Source organism: Rhinopithecus bieti, unplaced genomic scaffold (genome assembly GCF_001698545.2).
Source record: "Rhinopithecus bieti isolate Rb0 unplaced genomic scaffold, ASM169854v2 scaffold_48884, whole genome shotgun sequence".
Classification (NCBI taxonomy): domain Eukaryota; kingdom Metazoa; phylum Chordata; class Mammalia; order Primates; family Cercopithecidae; genus Rhinopithecus; species Rhinopithecus bieti.
In genome coordinates this window covers 356,716-375,924 of record NW_016819304.1, presented here as the reverse complement: position 1 = coordinate 375,924, position 19,209 = coordinate 356,716, and the positions used below count along the sequence as shown (strand labels likewise).

The 19,209-nt window shown below is 38.5% G+C and overlaps 1 protein-coding gene across 1 annotated transcript in view; it reads right to left on the bottom strand.

Moving 5' to 3' along the window:
• Nucleotides 1–3,844: 3,844 nt before the first annotated feature.
• The window catches only part of GNAI3 (G protein subunit alpha i3), a 49,008-nt gene continuing 33,643 nt past the window's right edge, over nt 3,845–19,209 (bottom strand). Inside the window, exons 4-9 of the mRNA XM_017858771.1 lie at nt 17,857–18,014; nt 14,655–14,783; nt 10,849–10,978; nt 10,003–10,156; nt 5,126–5,338; nt 3,845–5,035 (exon numbers count right to left, since the gene is read on the bottom strand). Coding sequence (XP_017714260.1) covers nt 5,148–5,338; nt 10,003–10,156; nt 10,849–10,978; nt 14,655–14,783; nt 17,857–18,014 — 762 coding nt within the window. The 3' untranslated portion in view covers nt 3,845–5,035; nt 5,126–5,147. The remainder of the gene's footprint in view (nt 5,036–5,125; nt 5,339–10,002; nt 10,157–10,848; nt 10,979–14,654; nt 14,784–17,856; nt 18,015–19,209) is intronic.

Genomic DNA, 19,209 nt, shown 5'->3' with positions numbered 1-19,209 from the left:
CCTCCCGGGTTTATGCCATTCTCCTGCCTCAGCCTCCCAAGTGGCTGGGACTACAGGCGCCTGCCACCTCGCCCGGCTATTTTTTTTTTCAATTTTTTAGTAGAGACGGAGTTTCACTGTGTTAGCCAGGATGGTCTCGATCTCCTGACCTCGTGATCCGCCCGTCTCGGCCTCCCAAAGTGCTGGGATTACAGGCTTGAGCCACCGCGCCCGGCCGCCTGCGTTGATCTTTAATATAGATTGAGCATTTCAAACCTGAAAATCCAAAATCTAAAATGCTCCAAAATCGGAAGCTTTTTGAGTGACAACATAATGCTCAAAGGAAGCACGCACTGGGGCATTTTGGATTTCAGATTTTTGGATTTGGAATCCTGAACCAGTAAGTATATAATGCAAATATTTCAAAACATGACAAAAATTGAACTCTCAAACACTTCTGATTCCAAGAGATTTGGATAAGGGCTACTCAACCTGTATTAGGTCCTCCTCAGTTGTCCTCAAATGTTGGCCCAGATTGGCTATATTAAAATCACCTGAGGAATGTATTAAAAACATGTATATTCCCATGATCTGGCTCAGACATTTTAATTTACTAGGGTTTAGCCAAAGAATCCGCTAAATCAAATTAACCACGTACCCCAGGTAACTACTGCTGTTTAACATTCCTTATTACCTCTTATTCCTGAGAAGATCTGAGTCAGCCCAGGTCTAGGCCTGATATGGTATCAGAAAAAAAAACTGCCCTGAGTGGGTGGAGTGGTTCATACCTGTAATCTCAGCACTTTGGGAGGACGAGGCAGGCAAATCACTTGAGGTCAGGAGTTCGAGACCAGCCTGGCTACCATGGTGAAACCCTGTCTCTCCTAAAAATACAAAAGTTAGTCAGGTATGGTGGCACACGCCTGTAATCACAGCTACTTGGGAGGCTGAGGCACAAGAATCGCTTGAACCCATGAGGCAAAGGTTGCAGTGAGCAGAGATCGTGCCACTACACTCCAGCCTGGGCAACAGAGCAAGACTGTCTCAAAAAAAAAAGAAAAGAAAAGAAAACAAGAGAAAAAACTGCCCTATCCTGACATGTTCTGAAGTATGTTGTTCTCAACAGAACTCAGAAATGTTGAGAAAACTGAGGGGAAAGGAGGGAGAGAAGGGATCTTAAAAACTAAAACATAAAGGAATAAAGACCTTGATCATCATTAAAGTTAGTTCTCCAGTGCCTGAAAAAGCCTTTCTTTTACTCCCTGACAGTTGTCAGCAAAATCAACTTTGAACTTGAGGTCTCTAGGCAGCCTGCCTTTTTCTCTTGTGCTTGTTGGGAGCAATACAACAAAATATGATGACCATAAAGCTATGTAAAGAGCTGAGGGTGATCCAGGTCAGATCTCTGATTTGCACTACGAAGCCTAAAGTAGAACACAATAATTACCTGGCACTGGCAAACTAAGATCATTGTTCTTAAAATCAGTATTACACATGAAAAGGAAAGATCCCACAAGTACTACCGCTCAAGGAAAACAGTGACGTTTTAGGGTTATAAAATGAGTAGAGGGCTGCTGATTTTTTTTTTTTTGAACATATAAAAAGGGAAAATAATCAATGGTAGGTTTTTAATAGGAACAAGAGGCTGACTTTACCTTATATATGACTGCAATACAGCAAGGAGTTCTGCAACAGGAAACTCCAGAACTATGTCACACATGCTAAGCAAATGAAAAAATTATATTAAGTAACTAATCAGGCCAGGGAAGCAATGTCCAAAGCATGTCACAGCTATAAATGAGAGAATAATGACCAGAATATAAGAATATAGAGTGACTGAATGAATTACAAAAACCAGCTGTTATTTTAAAATAGTCTAATGTGTATATACAACAAATAGAATATATATGAAAATTTAAAAACCAAGGCAACAAATTTTTTAAAAAATTTTGGTCCCATCTAGTCTTACACTGTAAAATGTAGTACCTTGTGAAAATAACGATCCATCAGTAAAATTTAAAAAATGATTCACTGAGAACTAGAGATTTAGAATTCAAACTGTCCAAGATGAAAATGTCATCTCAAGATCCACTTACGAATAATTGTTAAAGTTTTTGGAATTTTCATCCTAGGAGGTAAAATCTGTTGCAAAGCTGAATTTATAAGGTTGGGGGGACTGTCCATTAAGAATACCTCTTCTTTACACAGAGACTAATGGCTTCTTAAATGGTCCAAAGCATAGGCACCTGAATTCTGAAACATTATCCATCACAAATCTCCAGCATTCTCCAGAGGAAACACACAAGGCAACTTTTAGCTTCTTTGATTACAAATGCTGAAGTTTTTTTTCAGGCTAGTAGATTTAATGTTTCATCCCACATTTTAGCCCTGCTACAAGAAAATATCTTTTGTTTCAATACAAACCAGTGATTTGCAAGCCTGACTGTAATCAAAATCACCTTTTAAAAATTATAAATTGCCGGCCGGGTGCGGTGGCTCACACCTGTAATCCAGCACTTTGGGAGGTCGAGGCGGGCGGATCACGAGGTCAAGAGATCAAGAGCATCCTGGCTAACACGGTGAAACCCTGTCTCTACTAAAACATACCAAAAAATTAGCCGGGTGTGGTGGCAGGCACCTGTAGTCCCAGCAGAATGGCGTGAACCCGGGAGGCGGCGCTTGCAGTGACCCAAGATCGCGCCACTGCACTCCAGCCTGGGCAACAGAGCGAGACCACGTCTCAAAAAAAAAAAAAAATTATCGATTGCCAGCCCACCAGCCAAAAGTCAATCTCTTAGATGGGTCCAAGTGATTTTTACTTAAGTCATATTAAAGACCACTGACTTAAATTGTCTCCCTGTGTCCTCCAGGAATGTGCATTTAGATAAGTTATTTGGGATGGTGAAATAAGAGTGATCTTCATGTAAACAAACAGAGAGCAAATGTAAATGGTACAAAGGCAGAAAATGGGGACCTGCTGTTTTCTTTAACAGAAGGGCTAAAATTTAACATATCAGATAGATATTCAAATGAAAATACAAATTCAAAATAAAATGAACTTTTTTGGATTACTGGTTATTTTAGATTATCAGTAACACCATTCCATTAGTCCACAATATAGAAAGACTAAAGTTGAAAATAATATTCCACCAGTTCTCATTTCCAGATGATCCCATATTACAGAATACAATAAGGAAAAGATATATTCAAAATGAATAAGAACTACCAACCCTGTTTACATTGTGGGCATTGAATCAATCACCAATTGAAGCTGATAATTTTCTTTCAGATCAAGTTTTCCCAAATCTAAAGAAAATTTCATTATATAATACAGTTATACCATCTGTAAGCTATGATTTTCCAAAAAGAATCAGAAAAAAAGTTAAAAACTACCAACAAAGGCACTGAACTGCTATGACTTGCTTTTTTGTTGACACCAACCTTTTTCTGTAAACTAGTGAAAGGTCACATCAAAAGATGAAATAGAATCCAATTCAAAAGATTGGACCCCAAAAGGCACTGCTCAAACTTCTGAATTTGAAATGCTCAAAATGCATTCTCTTCATTTGTCTTCCCCCAATAGAGCATTCAATATTTAATGACATTTGCTGTACATTATACAAAAGGGTCTGTAGGTTGAAGTGAATATAACTCTCCACACAAGCAAAATGTAAATCTGCAAAATGAATGATGATCACATCCACTCGTATGCAGATATAACACAAAACCTAAGGTTCAACAATACTATTACACCAAAGGACTAGACCTTCAGGAAACCCTTCCACCTAAACCCATTCTCACACAAAGGCTAAAAACACATTCTGCAAAGGCAAAAGGAAACAGAAGACAGTATTTCCATTAAATACTAGTTACAAACAGGAGCAAACCTGGGCTCTTTACTCACCATTTTAATACTGCTGCCAACTATAACAGATTAAAAATGTACACATGACAAAGTGGAAAAAAGTCCCAAAATGCAACAGTTTCAGCAAAAGAACATACTGACTAAGGATTACTACAGTTAACATTGCTACAGTAAAAACGATGGCAAACAGGGATTTGGCACCACATTTACAAAGTAAAAGCATGCACTGTTAATATACTTTAGATGTCTCTCAACAGAAAAGGCCATGAAGATGGAAAACAAGAGGCACCTTGTACAAAACTCCCTATAACTGAGACAAACAAGCAAGAATCAAAGTGGTCAATTTAGTAAATATGTAGCAGCAAAGTCACTGGTTCTGTTTGGAATTTAGCAATTTGCATTTCTGATTGGCAGCTGTCCTGGGTGTGTCTGTATCCAAGAAGCTGACTTTATCATACTACATCACAGCAGTAATTTGGTAATCTGCATAAACAAGGTTGACCTTCAACCATAAGCTTAAAGAAAAGAGAGAACTAGAATCTTACTGCAGAACTTTCCAATGTAATTACCATATGGAAACCATAATGGTACTTTGAGCAGGATAATAACATAAATTTCATCAAAAAAGTTGTATGCATAGCCCCAGTAACTGGAAAGCATTATAAGTAATTATGGAAGTATTATATTCTGACCACACCAAGAGTTAAAAACAAAGAGTTCCTACTAAAGAGGAATATTTTCAAGATGATCTGGTCACATCATGTGCATAGTTAACATTGTGTTTTAATAAAGATTCTTTTGCAAATAAAGAAATAAAATTTAGTAAAGTTATTCTTCTCTTGATGAAAAAACCCTAAAATGAACCACTGGTGGTTTGTTAAGAAGGGGAAAAAAAGAGTAAGCTATATATTGAAAGTTCTAGAATGCAGCACCTCAACTTCACATCTTCCATAAGCATTTAAGATTAAGAAATCCAAGTGATGTCTTGATCAAATCACACTTTACAGTTCTTCCAATTCCAATGTCTGAATTTAGCATCTCATGTCAATTAAAAGTTCCCTAATATAGAAGATTGTGCTAAAGAGTGCTAAGATTCTGCATGCTGCTGCCATTCCCTGGTCCCGTTCATGCTTGTAGCTGCCCCATAAGACAGCAAAAGGTGTCTGGTCTCAACACTCCACACTGTAGTAACTAGAAGAGAAGAATATTCTGAATTAGAAAAAGTTTACAAAGCTAAGAGACATCACTATAGCACTATAACTACCTTGTATGAAACTTTACCTTTCACTAACATCCATGCTTTTCAATAAAGTCCACATTCCTTTAAGTTGTTTTTAATGATGACATCTGTAACAGCATCAAAAACAAACTGCACATTCTTCGTGTCTGTGGCACAGGTGAAGTGAGTATAGATCTCCTTGGTATCTTTTCTTCTGTTCAGATCTTCAAACTGGCATTGAATATAGGCAGCTGCCTCTTCATATGTATTGGAACCTAAAACAGACACCCAGTACTCTCAGTTCAAATTGTAACAGCTGCCTGAACTCAACTAGGTCAGACCATTACCATTTACTTATGGAGAGGAAACATAACCCAATTAAATATGAATAGAATTCTCTATTTCTATAATCATTAGATGTTTCTATAATTAGGTTCTTCGTGAGAGTAGACTCTCATGGTAACTAAAATAAAATCACACACAAAGATTGAAGAAAACATAACGTTGTTTCTCTTTACCCTTTCATTTAGACTTTTCAGCTAAAAAAAATCTAGAAAGTATAAAAGGAAACTAGGAAAGTAGGAAGGTGCATTTCTAGGGAACACAACTGCTTCAAAGGTCTGAGAGAGGCTGTGTTCCTTGGAGTGATCTTGGAGTAAAAATTCAACAGGGTAGTGCTCACTTCGGTAGCACATGTACTAAAATTGGAACAATACAGAGAACATTAGCATGGCCACTGTGCAAGGATGACAGGCAAATTCGTGAAGCGTTCCATATTTTTGAAAACAACTGGGTCGGATCATGCTAAAAGGAGATAATATTACTCTGCTACAAAGTGTTTCCAACTAGAAAGGATCAATGAAGTGAGAAATTGTTGAGAAGGATACAGTTTGCTTTTAGATGTCCTTTGTCCAATATGAACATTTATTCATATTCATAAGTAACATTAAGCATAACAAAAATATCAATAACAAAGATATAAAGAAGACCAGGTAACAAAATGGAGCTTAAGAAAAAAGGAGCTGGGTGGGGTGGTTCACACCTGGGGCCACGGCAGGTGGATCGCTTGAGGTCAGGAGTTCGAGACCAACCTGGCCAACACTGTGAAACCCCATCTCTACTAAAAATCAAAAAATCATTAGCTAGGCCTAGTGGTGGGCACCTGTAGTGGAGCTGAGGCACAAGAAGCACTTGAATCTGGGGGGTGAAGGTTTCAGTGAGCCGAGATCATGCCACTGCATTTCTGTCTGGGAGACAGAGCAAGACATTGTCTCAAAAAAAGAAAAAAAAAGGAAAGGAAAAGAATATTAATTAAAATATTTAAATAACTGAAGGAAAACAGCTTTGTAGGTGCTTGCAGCACGTTCTTAAAATCTGGAAAACAACCTCTGTAAATTAGAGGCCAATGAGTGAAAAGTGAATTTTGTCTGCTAGGAACAGATACTAATACCTGGCAAATAAGGACTGTAAGAATCTGTACGTAGAATGAAAACAATGGAGGATAGGCTCGGAAGTTAACAACAACAAAGAAAATGGATATGAGATTAAAGGCTCTTTGCTTTGTGTGAAGACTCTAAGCTGGGCCTTCAACATTAATGCCAATTCTTTTACTTGTCTTACATCTCTCTCCCCCAATCCTAAAACTTGGTTGATTTCTATAAATCACCTGATTCTCACCTCCCTCTGTTCTTTACTCTGAACAGGTAACCACATTTCCAACTTCCTTGAGAAAACAGAGGCCATGAGGATTAAACTACATCTCAACTTTTTGTCCTACCACCTCACTCAAAATGTTACATATCTGCACTTATCTGTACTTCTGGTCTTAGAGGTGTCTTACTTCTTCCTCAAAAATCGATTGCTCTACCTATACTCTTTTTAAAAATTGAGGAAAATTAACATAACAGATATTTAACCATTTTAAAGTATACAATTCAGTGGCACTTAGTGTATTCACAATGTTATGCAATCACCACCTCTCTCTAGCGACAAAACTTTTTCAATGCCCTATTCCCATTAAGTAATCACTCCCTTTTCTTCCCATTCTCCCAATTCTCATAACCACTAATATGCTTTCTGTCTCTATGGATTTGCCTATTTTGGATATATCATAGAATAGAAGTATTGGCCTCTTTTACTTAGCACAGTGTTTTGAGTTTCATACAAGTTGTACCATCTATTATTATTCCTTTTCTTGGGTAAATAATATTCATTGTATGTATATAACACAATTTGTTTATCCATTTTTCCTACCTAGACTCGTAATTCCTTTTTTCCCATCTGCTTGCAAATCTTGCTCATTCAATTACATTTGTTTTTTCAACATCTCTTTTGCTTATAGGATCTTAGCCCTCAACCTATAAACATTCTTAAATCTCTCCCTTTTACCACGTTGCTCAAGAGTAGTCTACACTTGTCTTCTTTCTTCACTTTCCATTCTGTAACTCACTGTACTCACCTTTCCATTGACACTGCTCTCAAGAGCAGGTCACCGACCTCCTAACTGTTAACTCCAAGGCCATTTTTCAGTATTTATCTTACTTATCTACAGATAACACTGTTGACTGAAATATTTAATCAACTCACTTTTTAAGCTCTCCTTTTGGTTATGATATCTTTCTTTCTCTCCTGCCAATAGAGGCTGCTATTCTCTCTCATTTTATCTGTGGTCCTTTTTCTCCTCATTCTATATTATTATCTCCATAGGTCATTTCACCCATTTCCATGTTTTCATTACTGATGATCTCAAACTCCAACCTCTCCCCAACCTCAAATATAACTGCCCATGAGATATTATTTCGACGTTCCATAAATAATTAAAAATCAACATTCCTAAATATGAATTCAGGTCAGAGCACCAGCATCCAAGACAGAAACCTGGGAGTACCTCTGACTCTTCCCATTTCCTTAACCCTGCTTTACCCCTTCACTTTATTGATTGACTGACTGATGGATGGAGACTCACTCTGTTTTCAGGCTGGAGTGCAGTGGTGCAATCTCAGCTCACTGCAACCTCCGCCCCCTGGGTTCAAGCGATTCTCCCGCCTCAGCCTCCCGAGTAGCTGGGATTACAGGTGCGTGCCACCATGCCCAGCTAATTTTTCTATTTTTAGTATAGACAGGGTTTCACCACATTGTCCAGGATGGTCGCGATCTCTTTACCTCATGATCCACCCACCACGGCCTCCCAAAGTGCTGGGATTACGGGCATGAGCCACCGCACCCGGCCTCACTTTATTATAGAAAGCATTTACAGTGTCTCCGCTAATAAGAGTTCCTATTCTCTGGAAATACCTGACTCTGATCTCCTAGTTTCATAGTGATCCATCCCTGGCAGTTACATTTCTGCCCCTGACCTCAACTGATTGGCCTACAGATTTCTGCCTGACTTAACCATGGCCAGAATCTCTCTCCTTGGAATTTGAAACCAAGGCCAAGCAATCCCGGTCTAGTCTTACCTTTTTTTTGTTTTTGTTATTGAGATGGTGTCTTGCTCAGTCGCCCAGGCTGGAGTGCAGTGGTGCGATCTCGGCTCACTGCAAGCTCCACCTCCCAGGTTCACACCATTCTCCTGCCTCAGTCTCCCGAGTAGCTGGGACTACAGGTGCCTGCCACCATGCCCAGCTAATTTTTTTTTTTTTTGTATTTTTAGTAGAGACGGGGTTTCACTGTGTTAGCCAGGATGGTCTCAATCTCCTGACCTCGTGATCCACTCAGCCTCCCAAAGTGCTGGGATTACAGGTGTGAGCCACCACACCCGGCCTAGTCTGATCTTTTTAACAGAGATATAGAAACTGTGACTAGGCTGTTATCACATAAACTGAATAGCAGAGAAAGCTGGTAAGGAGAGAAAGAATAATAAAAAAGATACACAGAGGAGAGAAAAAAGATGGGGATAAAGAGTGCTTCCAGGCTTCCTGACAATTATTTCCTAGTTCTAATTCCATTCTAAGACTTGTGCATTCTTGCCTTTGGGTTCTAAGATATATCCCTTAATCCCCATCAAAAGTTTTTATTTCCATCCTGAGTTCTTACTAATTCAAATCTACTACTATCTTTATTATTTATTGCATAATCTTTCTAAAGCACAGTTTCTTCTATATGATGTACCCCATGATATGGATCATGGAAGGATATTAAACCTTCAACTGATCATCATTGTCTCAGCATGAGATATAAGGCCCTCCATGAGTTGATCTCTGACCATCTCTCCAACCACTTCTTCCCTGCCACTGTAAACTCTAGTAATACCAAACTCCTTCTGAGTTCCACGACTGGTCACACCATTTTCCTACCTCCATATTTTCATATATGCAATTCGTCTTTTCTAAAATGCTTTTATTCCCCTGTCTGCCTGATGATTTCTATTTCATCCTCTTAGCAGCTCTAGAAAAAGACTACACTGACCCCATCAGAAGTAACCACTTCTATTCCATTTCTGTTAATGCACATTTTACACTACAATAAATTTATTTATGTCCCTCAGCAACTACATGTCAGTTTCTTGGGCACAATGATTACAACTTACCCTTGTATTTTCTTCGACATATACCAAGTTTTACTTTATTTTTTGTGAGACAGGATGTCACTATGTTGCCTAGGCTGATCTCAAACTCTTGGGCTCAAATGATCCTCCTGCCTCAACCTTCCAAGTAGCTAGAATTATAGCCACCATGCCCAGCTCCCAAATTTACTTTTTCTCCTTTTTTATTTTCCTCAAAAAATGAAGAGAGAAATTTAAAATAAACACAGAAAATTCAATTGTGTCTGATATGGCACTCTTGACTCAGGGGGTTTTAATCACAGGCTTAATGCCAATGCCACTACCACTGAATACTCTCCATCAATCACTAAAAAAAAAAAAAGTTTTATGAATGCCACCAAAGTGTCGATCTAAGTAAGATGTGTACCTCCAACAAAATCTTTCATAACCTCTTACCTGTGTACTCTGGATAACAGATAGTTAACGGACTCCTCTTTATTTTTTCCTCAAAAAGGTCTTTCTTGTTAAGGAAGAGAATGATTGAAGTTTCTGTAAACCATTTGTTATTACAAATGCTGTCAAACAGTTTCATGCTTTCATGCATTCGGTTCTGAAAAAGAAATAAAGGATGATAGGTCAGTAGCAGATAGTAAAAGTGGATTAACTTAATGAAAAAGACAAACCGGCCGGGCGCGGTGGCTCAAGCCTGTAATCCCAGCACTTTGGGAGGCCGAGACGGGCGGATCACGAGGTCAGGAGATCGAGACCATCCTGGCTAATACGGTGAAACCCTGTCTCTACTTAAAATACAAAAAACAAGCCGGGCGACGTGGCGGGCGCCTGTAGTCCCAGCTACTCGGGAGGCTGAGGCAGGAGAATGGCATAAACCCGGGAGGCGCAGCTTGCAGTGAGCTGAGATCCGGCCACTGCACTCCAGCCTGGGTGGCAGAGCAAGACTCCGTCTCAAAAAAAAAAAAAAAAAAAAAACAAACCAACAAATTTTGCAGCACTGAATGGCATTAATGGAAATAAGTCAAACACCAATAAGATAAAGTTGAGTGTCAGTCCTCATTTGTATAATTTTGAGGTGAGAGGAGGTAGGAGGAAGGGCTGGCTAACATCCTTTCCACATACTCAATGTGATTATAACATCTTTTTGAGAGTAATAGGACACAGATCAAAAAAATTAAAGATACTAAGTTTTGACTGAATGAGCAAATGGATGCAGACAATCTTCCTAATAAGTTATTTTCTATTTCCTGGTTACATTAGACAGACTTTTTACCAGAAGCTCCCACATACCATCTCCTCGTCCTCAGCCAGAACAAGGTCATAATCACTGAGGGCCACACAGAAAATAATTGCTGTCACTCCCTCAAAACAGTGAATCCACTTTTTTCGTTCTGATCTTTGGCCACCTACATCAAACATCCTGACAAGGGGAAAGAAAGCACAAATTCAGCAAGGTCACACATACACCTCTCCCTAAACTGAAATAATTAGTAAACTTCCCACTATTACATATTCAAAACTTCATTTACAATAGAAGACAAACAAGGAATAGATTAAATGCAGTCAAAATAATTACCTTGACTAAAAGTACAAGACAACAACATGAGAAAATAAAATTTGTGAATAATCTAGATTCTAATTTTAGACAGATAGTTGAGCCTCCTCTCTATCAAAGCTTGTACCAGATGTGTGAAAAGTCAGCAGAATAAACACTGAAATGGATTAAAGGAAGGAGGGGAAAAGATAGGAAAAGCAAAGAGCTAAATAATACAGTTTGAGATAATAATAATAATGGCATATTTATTGAGTGCTTACCATGGTGCCAGACACTACTACTAAACATCTTAACTCACTTTGCCCTTGTAACACTCCTCTAAGTACTATTATTATTATCCCAATTATACAGATAAAGAAATTGAGGCAATTCAATGTTAAATGATTTGCTCAAAGGTACACTACTAACAAACAGGGACTGGGGATCTGAACCTAGGCACTCTAACTCCAGCACCCATGTTCTGACTCTCAAAATGGTTTGCCTATAAATGCCCAATGTGCACTCTGCTTCCATAACTTCTTCCTACTAAGTTTGTTTTCCTTACCTTAAAAAAAAAATTTGGAGATTAATTGTAAAAACAAATAAATTATATTTTTATGGTAGGATTCTATGAACCCAATAACCAAAAAACAGCCTTGACCAATATTTCCAAACTCCAAGTCTTACTTAAACCTAATTAACAAAAACAAAGTCTCAACTGTTCACAAACTTTATGTTCCACTCCAGATCAGTTTTAGTCCAATACTCTCTTCTGGGCGACTTACTTGGTATTCTGAGTCAACTGCTGAACTTCTATCAGCAGCATCCTCAACTACCTCCTACAGTAAAAAGAAGATCTGCACTGCTTTGTGTTTTAGCTGATACTTAGGTCTAATGACATACACATGCAAATGGTTACTCTGTGATCTGTGTTTGAAGAAAATGATAAAATTTTTAAAGGCTAAACTCTGCCGAACTGGTTTAATGTATAAGATCAATAGTGACTAGAGGCCTACATTTCCAGAGATGTTTTTGCCCAGAAATTGAAAGAAATAAGACACAGTTGGTGATTTCTCAATGTATGCTTGAAAGGAATTATCTCTTTACGACCCAACTCTTCCTTTGGGTTGATCTTGCACAATTCTTTTTGACCTTTGGTCATGACACCTGAAATGATGTAATCACAAGCTGGCTTTAATATAGGGTCATAATACAGGTTTTAGGAAGGCTAACATCATATATTTCACCATGGAAGTCTCAAGGGGAGACACACCAATAACTTCAATTTACTCCCCCATTTTCTCTACAAAGTCTATACAACACTGTGAAGTTCCAAGGTGGGCTTTTAGCACATATTAACATTTACAATACCATTCACTAAGAGATCAACATTTCATAAACATTACCTCATTAACTGAGAGGCAAGTAAGCAATTACACAATGCCTTGCATATGGTAGATGCTCAATAAATGTTTGAATAAATGGATAGTAGTTTTGCCTAGAGAGAAGAGGAAAAGGAAGAAATGATAGTACTTCATAACAAGATAACTACATGCCAATAATCAAGTAGGTGTGGCACCTTAATTAGATCTGGCTATTGATCATGGCATAAAAAGACAGGACAGTTAGGATTTGCCTAACTAAGACTGATCTATATAACAACACCAATAAGAAAGTTTCCAACACTAAATAATGATCACAACTTTTAATTATAAGTAGATTACAAACCTTATACAAAGAAATCTCATTCTTATGGTCTCATGAGTGATAATCCATGTGGTCTTTGCTGCTCTTGCTAAATAAATTCATCAGTACTAAAGATAAGCAGCAAGTCTATTCTAAAAGCATTCACAGCTGAACTACTATTTTCCTGCACCAGGAAAAAATCTAGTTTGGTGTATTAGGATTTCAAGACCCTGACTGGTATCTAGTAATAAGTAAACCCTATGTGGATTTCACAAATCCTGTGTTAAGAGTTGGTTTCAGACAAAAAACCTGACAGGCTCTGAGGTAGTAGTTACATCTGTATGCAATAATGCTGAACATCACATTCTACATATAAGCATAATAACATAACTAAAGAACACATGGTATACTGAAGGAGAAAAGTTTGCTCCTAATCTCAAAGGTCACAAAAGAAGAAAATGGGAACCAAAAAAACATTTCTAATATTTATAAAAGACCATTAACACAGAGACAAGCTGAGGCTTGTTTTAGAATTACTAATGCTGCCAGGCATGGTGGCTCACACCTGTAATCCCAGCATTTTGGGAAGCCGAGGCGGGCAGATCACAAGGTCAGGAGATAGAGACCATCCTGGCTAACACGGTAAAAGCCCGTCTCTACTAAAAGTACAACAACAACAACAAAATTAGCCGGGCGTGGTGGCGGCGCCTGTACTCCCAGCTACTCAGGAGGCTGAGGCAAGAGAATCACTTGAATCCGGGAGGCAGAGGTTGCAATGAGCCAAGATCGCACCACTGAACTCCAGCCTGGCGACAGAGCAAGACTCCGTCTCAAAAAAAAAAAAAAAAAAAAAAAAAAAGAATTACTAACGCTAATGAGAAAGTTATTTGTATTAGAATACTAGAATCTTCTCTCTCTAAAACTATCACAGTTGGACTGGGCATGGTGGCTCACACTTGCAATCCCAGCACTTTGAGAGGCTAAAGCGGGAGAATCACCTGAGCCCAGGAGTTTGAGACCAGCCTGAGCAGTAAAGAGAGATCCTGTCTCTACATATTTGTTTTTTTTTGGTAAACATTAGCCAGGCACAGTGGCATGAGCCTATAGTCCCAGCAACTTGGAAGGCTGAGGCAGAAGGATCACTTGAGCCCAGAAAGTCAAGGCTGCAGTGAGCCATGATCACACCACTCCACTCCAGCTTGGATGACAGAGAAAGACCCTGTCTCTAAAAAATAAAATTTTAAAAACAAACCAAAAAAAATCACTGTTTAAATGTCATCTTACCAACCCAAAATACCTCTATCCTCATATTTCTGCACTGTACTAAGAACTTAATTGTACATGACACTACGCACAAATTACTTCAAGAGCCATGGTAATACTTGCTCCATTCCATTCAACTGGAAGGGAAATTCAAACCAAAAAGAAGTGACACTGGGGAGAAAAGCATTTCTATTTTAATATCAAAATGGCAAAACAAAACCATGTAACTAGCCAAAAAAACTGGTTTTCATAAGTTTAATATTGTTACCCTATTAAACATTCAATATCTGTTTTGGTGAGTCTAACAAGCAGCTGAAAAGAATAAAATTAAAACAAACCAGTTATCACAGGAAAAATTTTACTGGGAGGCAAGTTACAATTTATTTTTGAATTTAAATTCCTCTAAATGGACACAAACATTTGATGCTATTTGGAGAAACAAGAGATGTTTGGGCCCGCATTCAGTTAAAACATTCAAACAATGCTGATAAATAGGTTAAGTTTCTAAACTAAGGAATACTGCCCAGAGAAATTTTACCCTGTTTAAGAGATGGTAAACTAAAACAAAAGATACCTGTATTTGGCACACCTAGCAAAAAGGCTAATGACTTACTTGAAGTATAGGTCTTTGAAGGTGAAATGCGTTTCTACAATGCCTGTGGTCTTCACTCGTGTCCGAAGAACATCTTGCTGAGTTGGAATGTAGTTAGACTGGGATATTCTATCCAGATCATTTAGATAACTAAATAAAAGACACATTTACTTTTACTTGGTGAAGCCAACCATGTGCACTGCAAATCAACAGACTAAATTAGTTCCTATTCTAAACCTGTTACTAGTTACTAAAGTGGCAAAACAGAATCAGATCTTCAGTATCACAGAAAAGATAAGAAGCCAGGCATGGTGGCTCATGTCTGTAATCCCCACACTTTGGGAGGCCAAGGCAGGAAGATTGCTTGAGGTCAGGAGTTCAAGACCAGCCTGGGCAACATAAAGAGACCCTTGTCTTTACAAGATATTTTAAAAATTAACTAAGCATGGTGGTGCAGGCCTGTAGTCCTAGCTAATCCTCCTACCCTTGAGTGAAGCAGAAGGATCACTTGAACCCAAGAGGTCAAGGCTGCAGGGTGCCACTGTACTCCAGCCTGAGTGACAGAGTGAGACCCTCGTCTCTTAAAAAAAGAAATAATAAGAAAAAATATGAATCCAACATAGGACAATTAAAGTATAGAGTCTATATACATTAACAAAAGTAGGTTTTTGTTTTGTTTTCTTTTCTTTTGTTTTGTTGTTTTTTTTTTTGAGACAGAGTCTCACTCTGTCACCTAGGCTGCAATGCAGAGGTGTGATCTCGGCTCACTGCAACCTCCATCTTCCGGGTTCAAGTGATTCTCCTGCTTCAGCCCCCTGAACAGCTGGGATTACAGATGCTCACCACTACGCCCAGCTAATTTTTTATATTTTTAGTAGAGACGGGGTTTCACCATGTTGGCTAGGCTGGTCTCAAACTCCTGACCTCAGGTGATTCGCCTGCCTTGGTCTCCCAAAGTGCTGGGATTATAGGCATGAGCCACCGCGCCCAGACACAAAAATAGGTTTAATTCTACAGAATTAAACTGTGAAGGCCAATTTAAAAAATTAAAATAACAGGAACAGGAAATGTTTTTAGTAAAGAAAAATTCCTGAAATGTAATACTAAATTAACTGTGTACTGTATAATACCAAAACCAAACTATACCAAAAGTCCTCAGACAATTAAACTTAATAGGTCATGTGTGTTTAACCATTTGACAGGACATTAGAGAATGGTGTTTGATTTACTAAAATTAAGAGAACTATAGTAAGAATATTTTCCGTTTTCTTTCAGTAAACAGAAGAGTTGGGGAGGTTTGGGTTTTTTTAAAATCTAAACCAAAAACAAATTGTAAATACCTCCAAAAAAATTAATTTGTTCAGGGAAATAATTAAAAGACTGCTTCAAAACTATATTCTTTGCTGATTCCAGGCTAGAAAACTGATGAGCAGATGGCACCAATATAAGTGAATCATTAATGATCTATAAAACCAAATACTATCACTAATGTAAAGAGGCAAACTTAGATCAACTGTTATGAAAATCTCTATAATATAAGCACATGTAGTTAGAGGATTCAGAGCTTTCTGAATGAATGATGAAAAAGCAATTATAATCTACTTTTGATGACCACTGGTAGAATTATTTAAGCTCTCAATACCTGCAACTAAAACATATTAAAAGGTAGGCAAGAATCCTGAAACATTTCTAAAGCCAAGTTCTCACTGAAAGAATAAGAAAGTTTTCAAATACAGTCATGTGCTGCATAACAATGTTTTGGTCAACAACAGACTCCATAAATGTATGCTAGTGATCCTGTAAGATTATAATGGAGCTGAAACACTCCTAGTCCCTAGTGACATCATGGGCCATATTATCCTTTTATATGTTTAGAGATGTTGAGATATACAAATACTTACCATTATGTTACAATTGCCTACAGTATTTGGTACAATAACATGCTGTACAGGTTCATAGTCTAGGGGCAACAGGCTATACCACAGAGCTTAGGTGTGTGGTAGGCTATACCATCTAATTCTGTGTATGCATAGTCTATGACATTCACACAATGACAAATCACCTAATGATGCATGTTTCAGAATGTATCCCTGTCCTTATGCACAGCCGGACTATATCATTTAATTTCTTCTTGTAACAATTTAAGCTAGAATGATGATGTGAAAAGTAGGAAAACAATAATATTGGAGAAAAAACCTTAATGCTTAAAAGTACAAAGAGAAATACAGATAACAAGTGCTCACCAGGCTCCGTAAAAGTACATTTAAAAAAATACATTCTGGGCTGGGCACGGTGGCTCACTCCTATAATCCAAGCACTTTGGGAGGCCGAGGTGGGTGGATCACAAGGTCAGGAGATCGAGACCATCCTGGCTAACACAGTGAAACCCCATCTCTACTACAAATACAAAAAATTAGCCAAGTGTGGTGGCGGGCGCCTGTAGTCCCAGCTACTCGGGAGGCTGAGGCAGGAGAATGGTGTGAACGTGGGAGGTGGAGCACGCAGTGAGCGGAGATCGCGCCACTGCACTCCAGCCTGGGCGACAAAGCAAGACTCCGTCTCAAAAAAAAAAAAAAAAAAATTCTGATTTTAGGTTTTATAAATAAGTATATGTAAAAGAGGTAAAATAGGATAACACGTAATAGCTTCATATAAGTGTTCATTACAAATTCTCTAAAACTATGTTAACACTCAAGATAATATCCTTGACAAAAAGATACTTCAACTTCATTCCATGACTCAACCTTCTCTTTCTATACAAAGTCTACTATTGTGATCTGGCAAAATATTTATTAGTGAAATCCACAGTGCAGCCCAGACACAGAGAGCTGGCTGCATAAAAAGAAATACCACAATTCTAATTTCCCTCTCTAGCTGGCTATCAGTGCCAAGCCCTTACACAGAGGAACTTATGAGTTGGAACAGATTCAGAACCCAGCCACAATAAATGTCTCTCCTCCTTCACTTGCTTATAATAAAATGCCATGGAACTAATTTAGTGGTGCCAAGTATCCCATTTACATTCCAAGAGGGAACTTTTTTCTCCAAATCATACAAATGACCAAGGGCTCTATAATCCTAACCTTAGACAATTTTTATAAAGCATCCTATAAACTTCTAAGAGTGTCTATTACTTAAACATTTCCTTAAGGATGGGCACTAAACTTTCTCTAGTGTCACCAAGTTATTCTCTGTTATAGTTTCACAGAGAAAAATTACTTACTATGAAGCAGAATCATTGAGCTGATATTCCCTGGATCTGCTGAAGCAAGCTTGTACCCCACCATCTCGCCATAACCGTTTAATCACTCCTGCTAGTTCTGGAGTCATGACTCCTTCTTCAGCACTGCCAGCTAAAACAAATAATTGTCGGGCATCATCCTGAAGAAAGCAGTTAAGAAAGAGACAGATGACTCTCCATTTCCTTCAGACTTGATGACAGTCTCTTTAAAATACACACACATTACATGTTATGTTAAAAGAGGTGTTGTTACAGAGACCTTTTCTGACAGGCCAGCATGACAGAATTTATAATTAAGTCTTTCCTCATTCTCATTCCACTACCATTTTAAGTCCAGAACTGAGCTGAGAAATTATTTTACTTCCCCACCACTCCTCTACACATCACCATCCCTAGAAAAGATCATTTCTGGCCAGCCCACAAATCTCCATCCAGATTGCTAATAATTTTTGAGAGAAAAAAACTGGTTTATGAGACAGGCTTATGTAAAACATTCCCGTTCTATTAAAGGAAGCCTACAATAAAATAGAAATAAAAGACTAGCACATAAGAGGTAAAGTCTAAACACCTTAAAGGGAGTAAAACATTAATCAAGTTTAAGAAAAAGTATTCTCTTCTTTGCCTTCAGCCTAGACAGCAGAACAAGAAGAGGAGATGGAGGCACTTAAGGAGTCTAGAAGTCTAATGGGGGAAATAAATCCCTCAGGGAAAGATTCAAACAGTCCCTAGATTTCCCTAAAGGAATAATAATAATGTTCTGAGAGAGGGAAAGGAAGGCAGCAGGAGGAAAAGAAAGTAACCAAAACTTAATGAGTCATAGCCACAGTTTTTTCTTTTCTTTTCTTTTCTTTTTTTTTTTGAGACAGAGTTTCGCTCTTGTCACTCAGGCTGGAGTGCAATGGTGTGATCTCTGCTCATTGTAACCTCCACCTCCTGGGTTCCAGTGATTCTCCTGCCTCAGCCTCCCAAGTAGCTGGGATTACAGGCATCTGCCACCACATCCAGCTAATTTTTCTATTTTTAGTAGAGATGGGGTTTCACCATGTTGGCTAGGCTGGTCTCGAACACCTGACCTCAAGTGATCCGCTCGCTTCAGCCTCCCAAAGTGCTGGGATTACAGGCATGAGCCACCGGGCCCGGACATAGCCATAGTTTTCTAGGTTGTTATAGTTTTTATACATAAAATATGTGACAGAGAGGACAGAAATGGATTATGAGATTTTTATCGTTTTGCTTTATTCTATCCATCCCTACCTGTTGTTTAAAAATAAACACAGGTCGCCGGGCGCGGTGGCTCAAGCCTGTAATCCCAGCACTTTGGGAGGCCGAGACGGG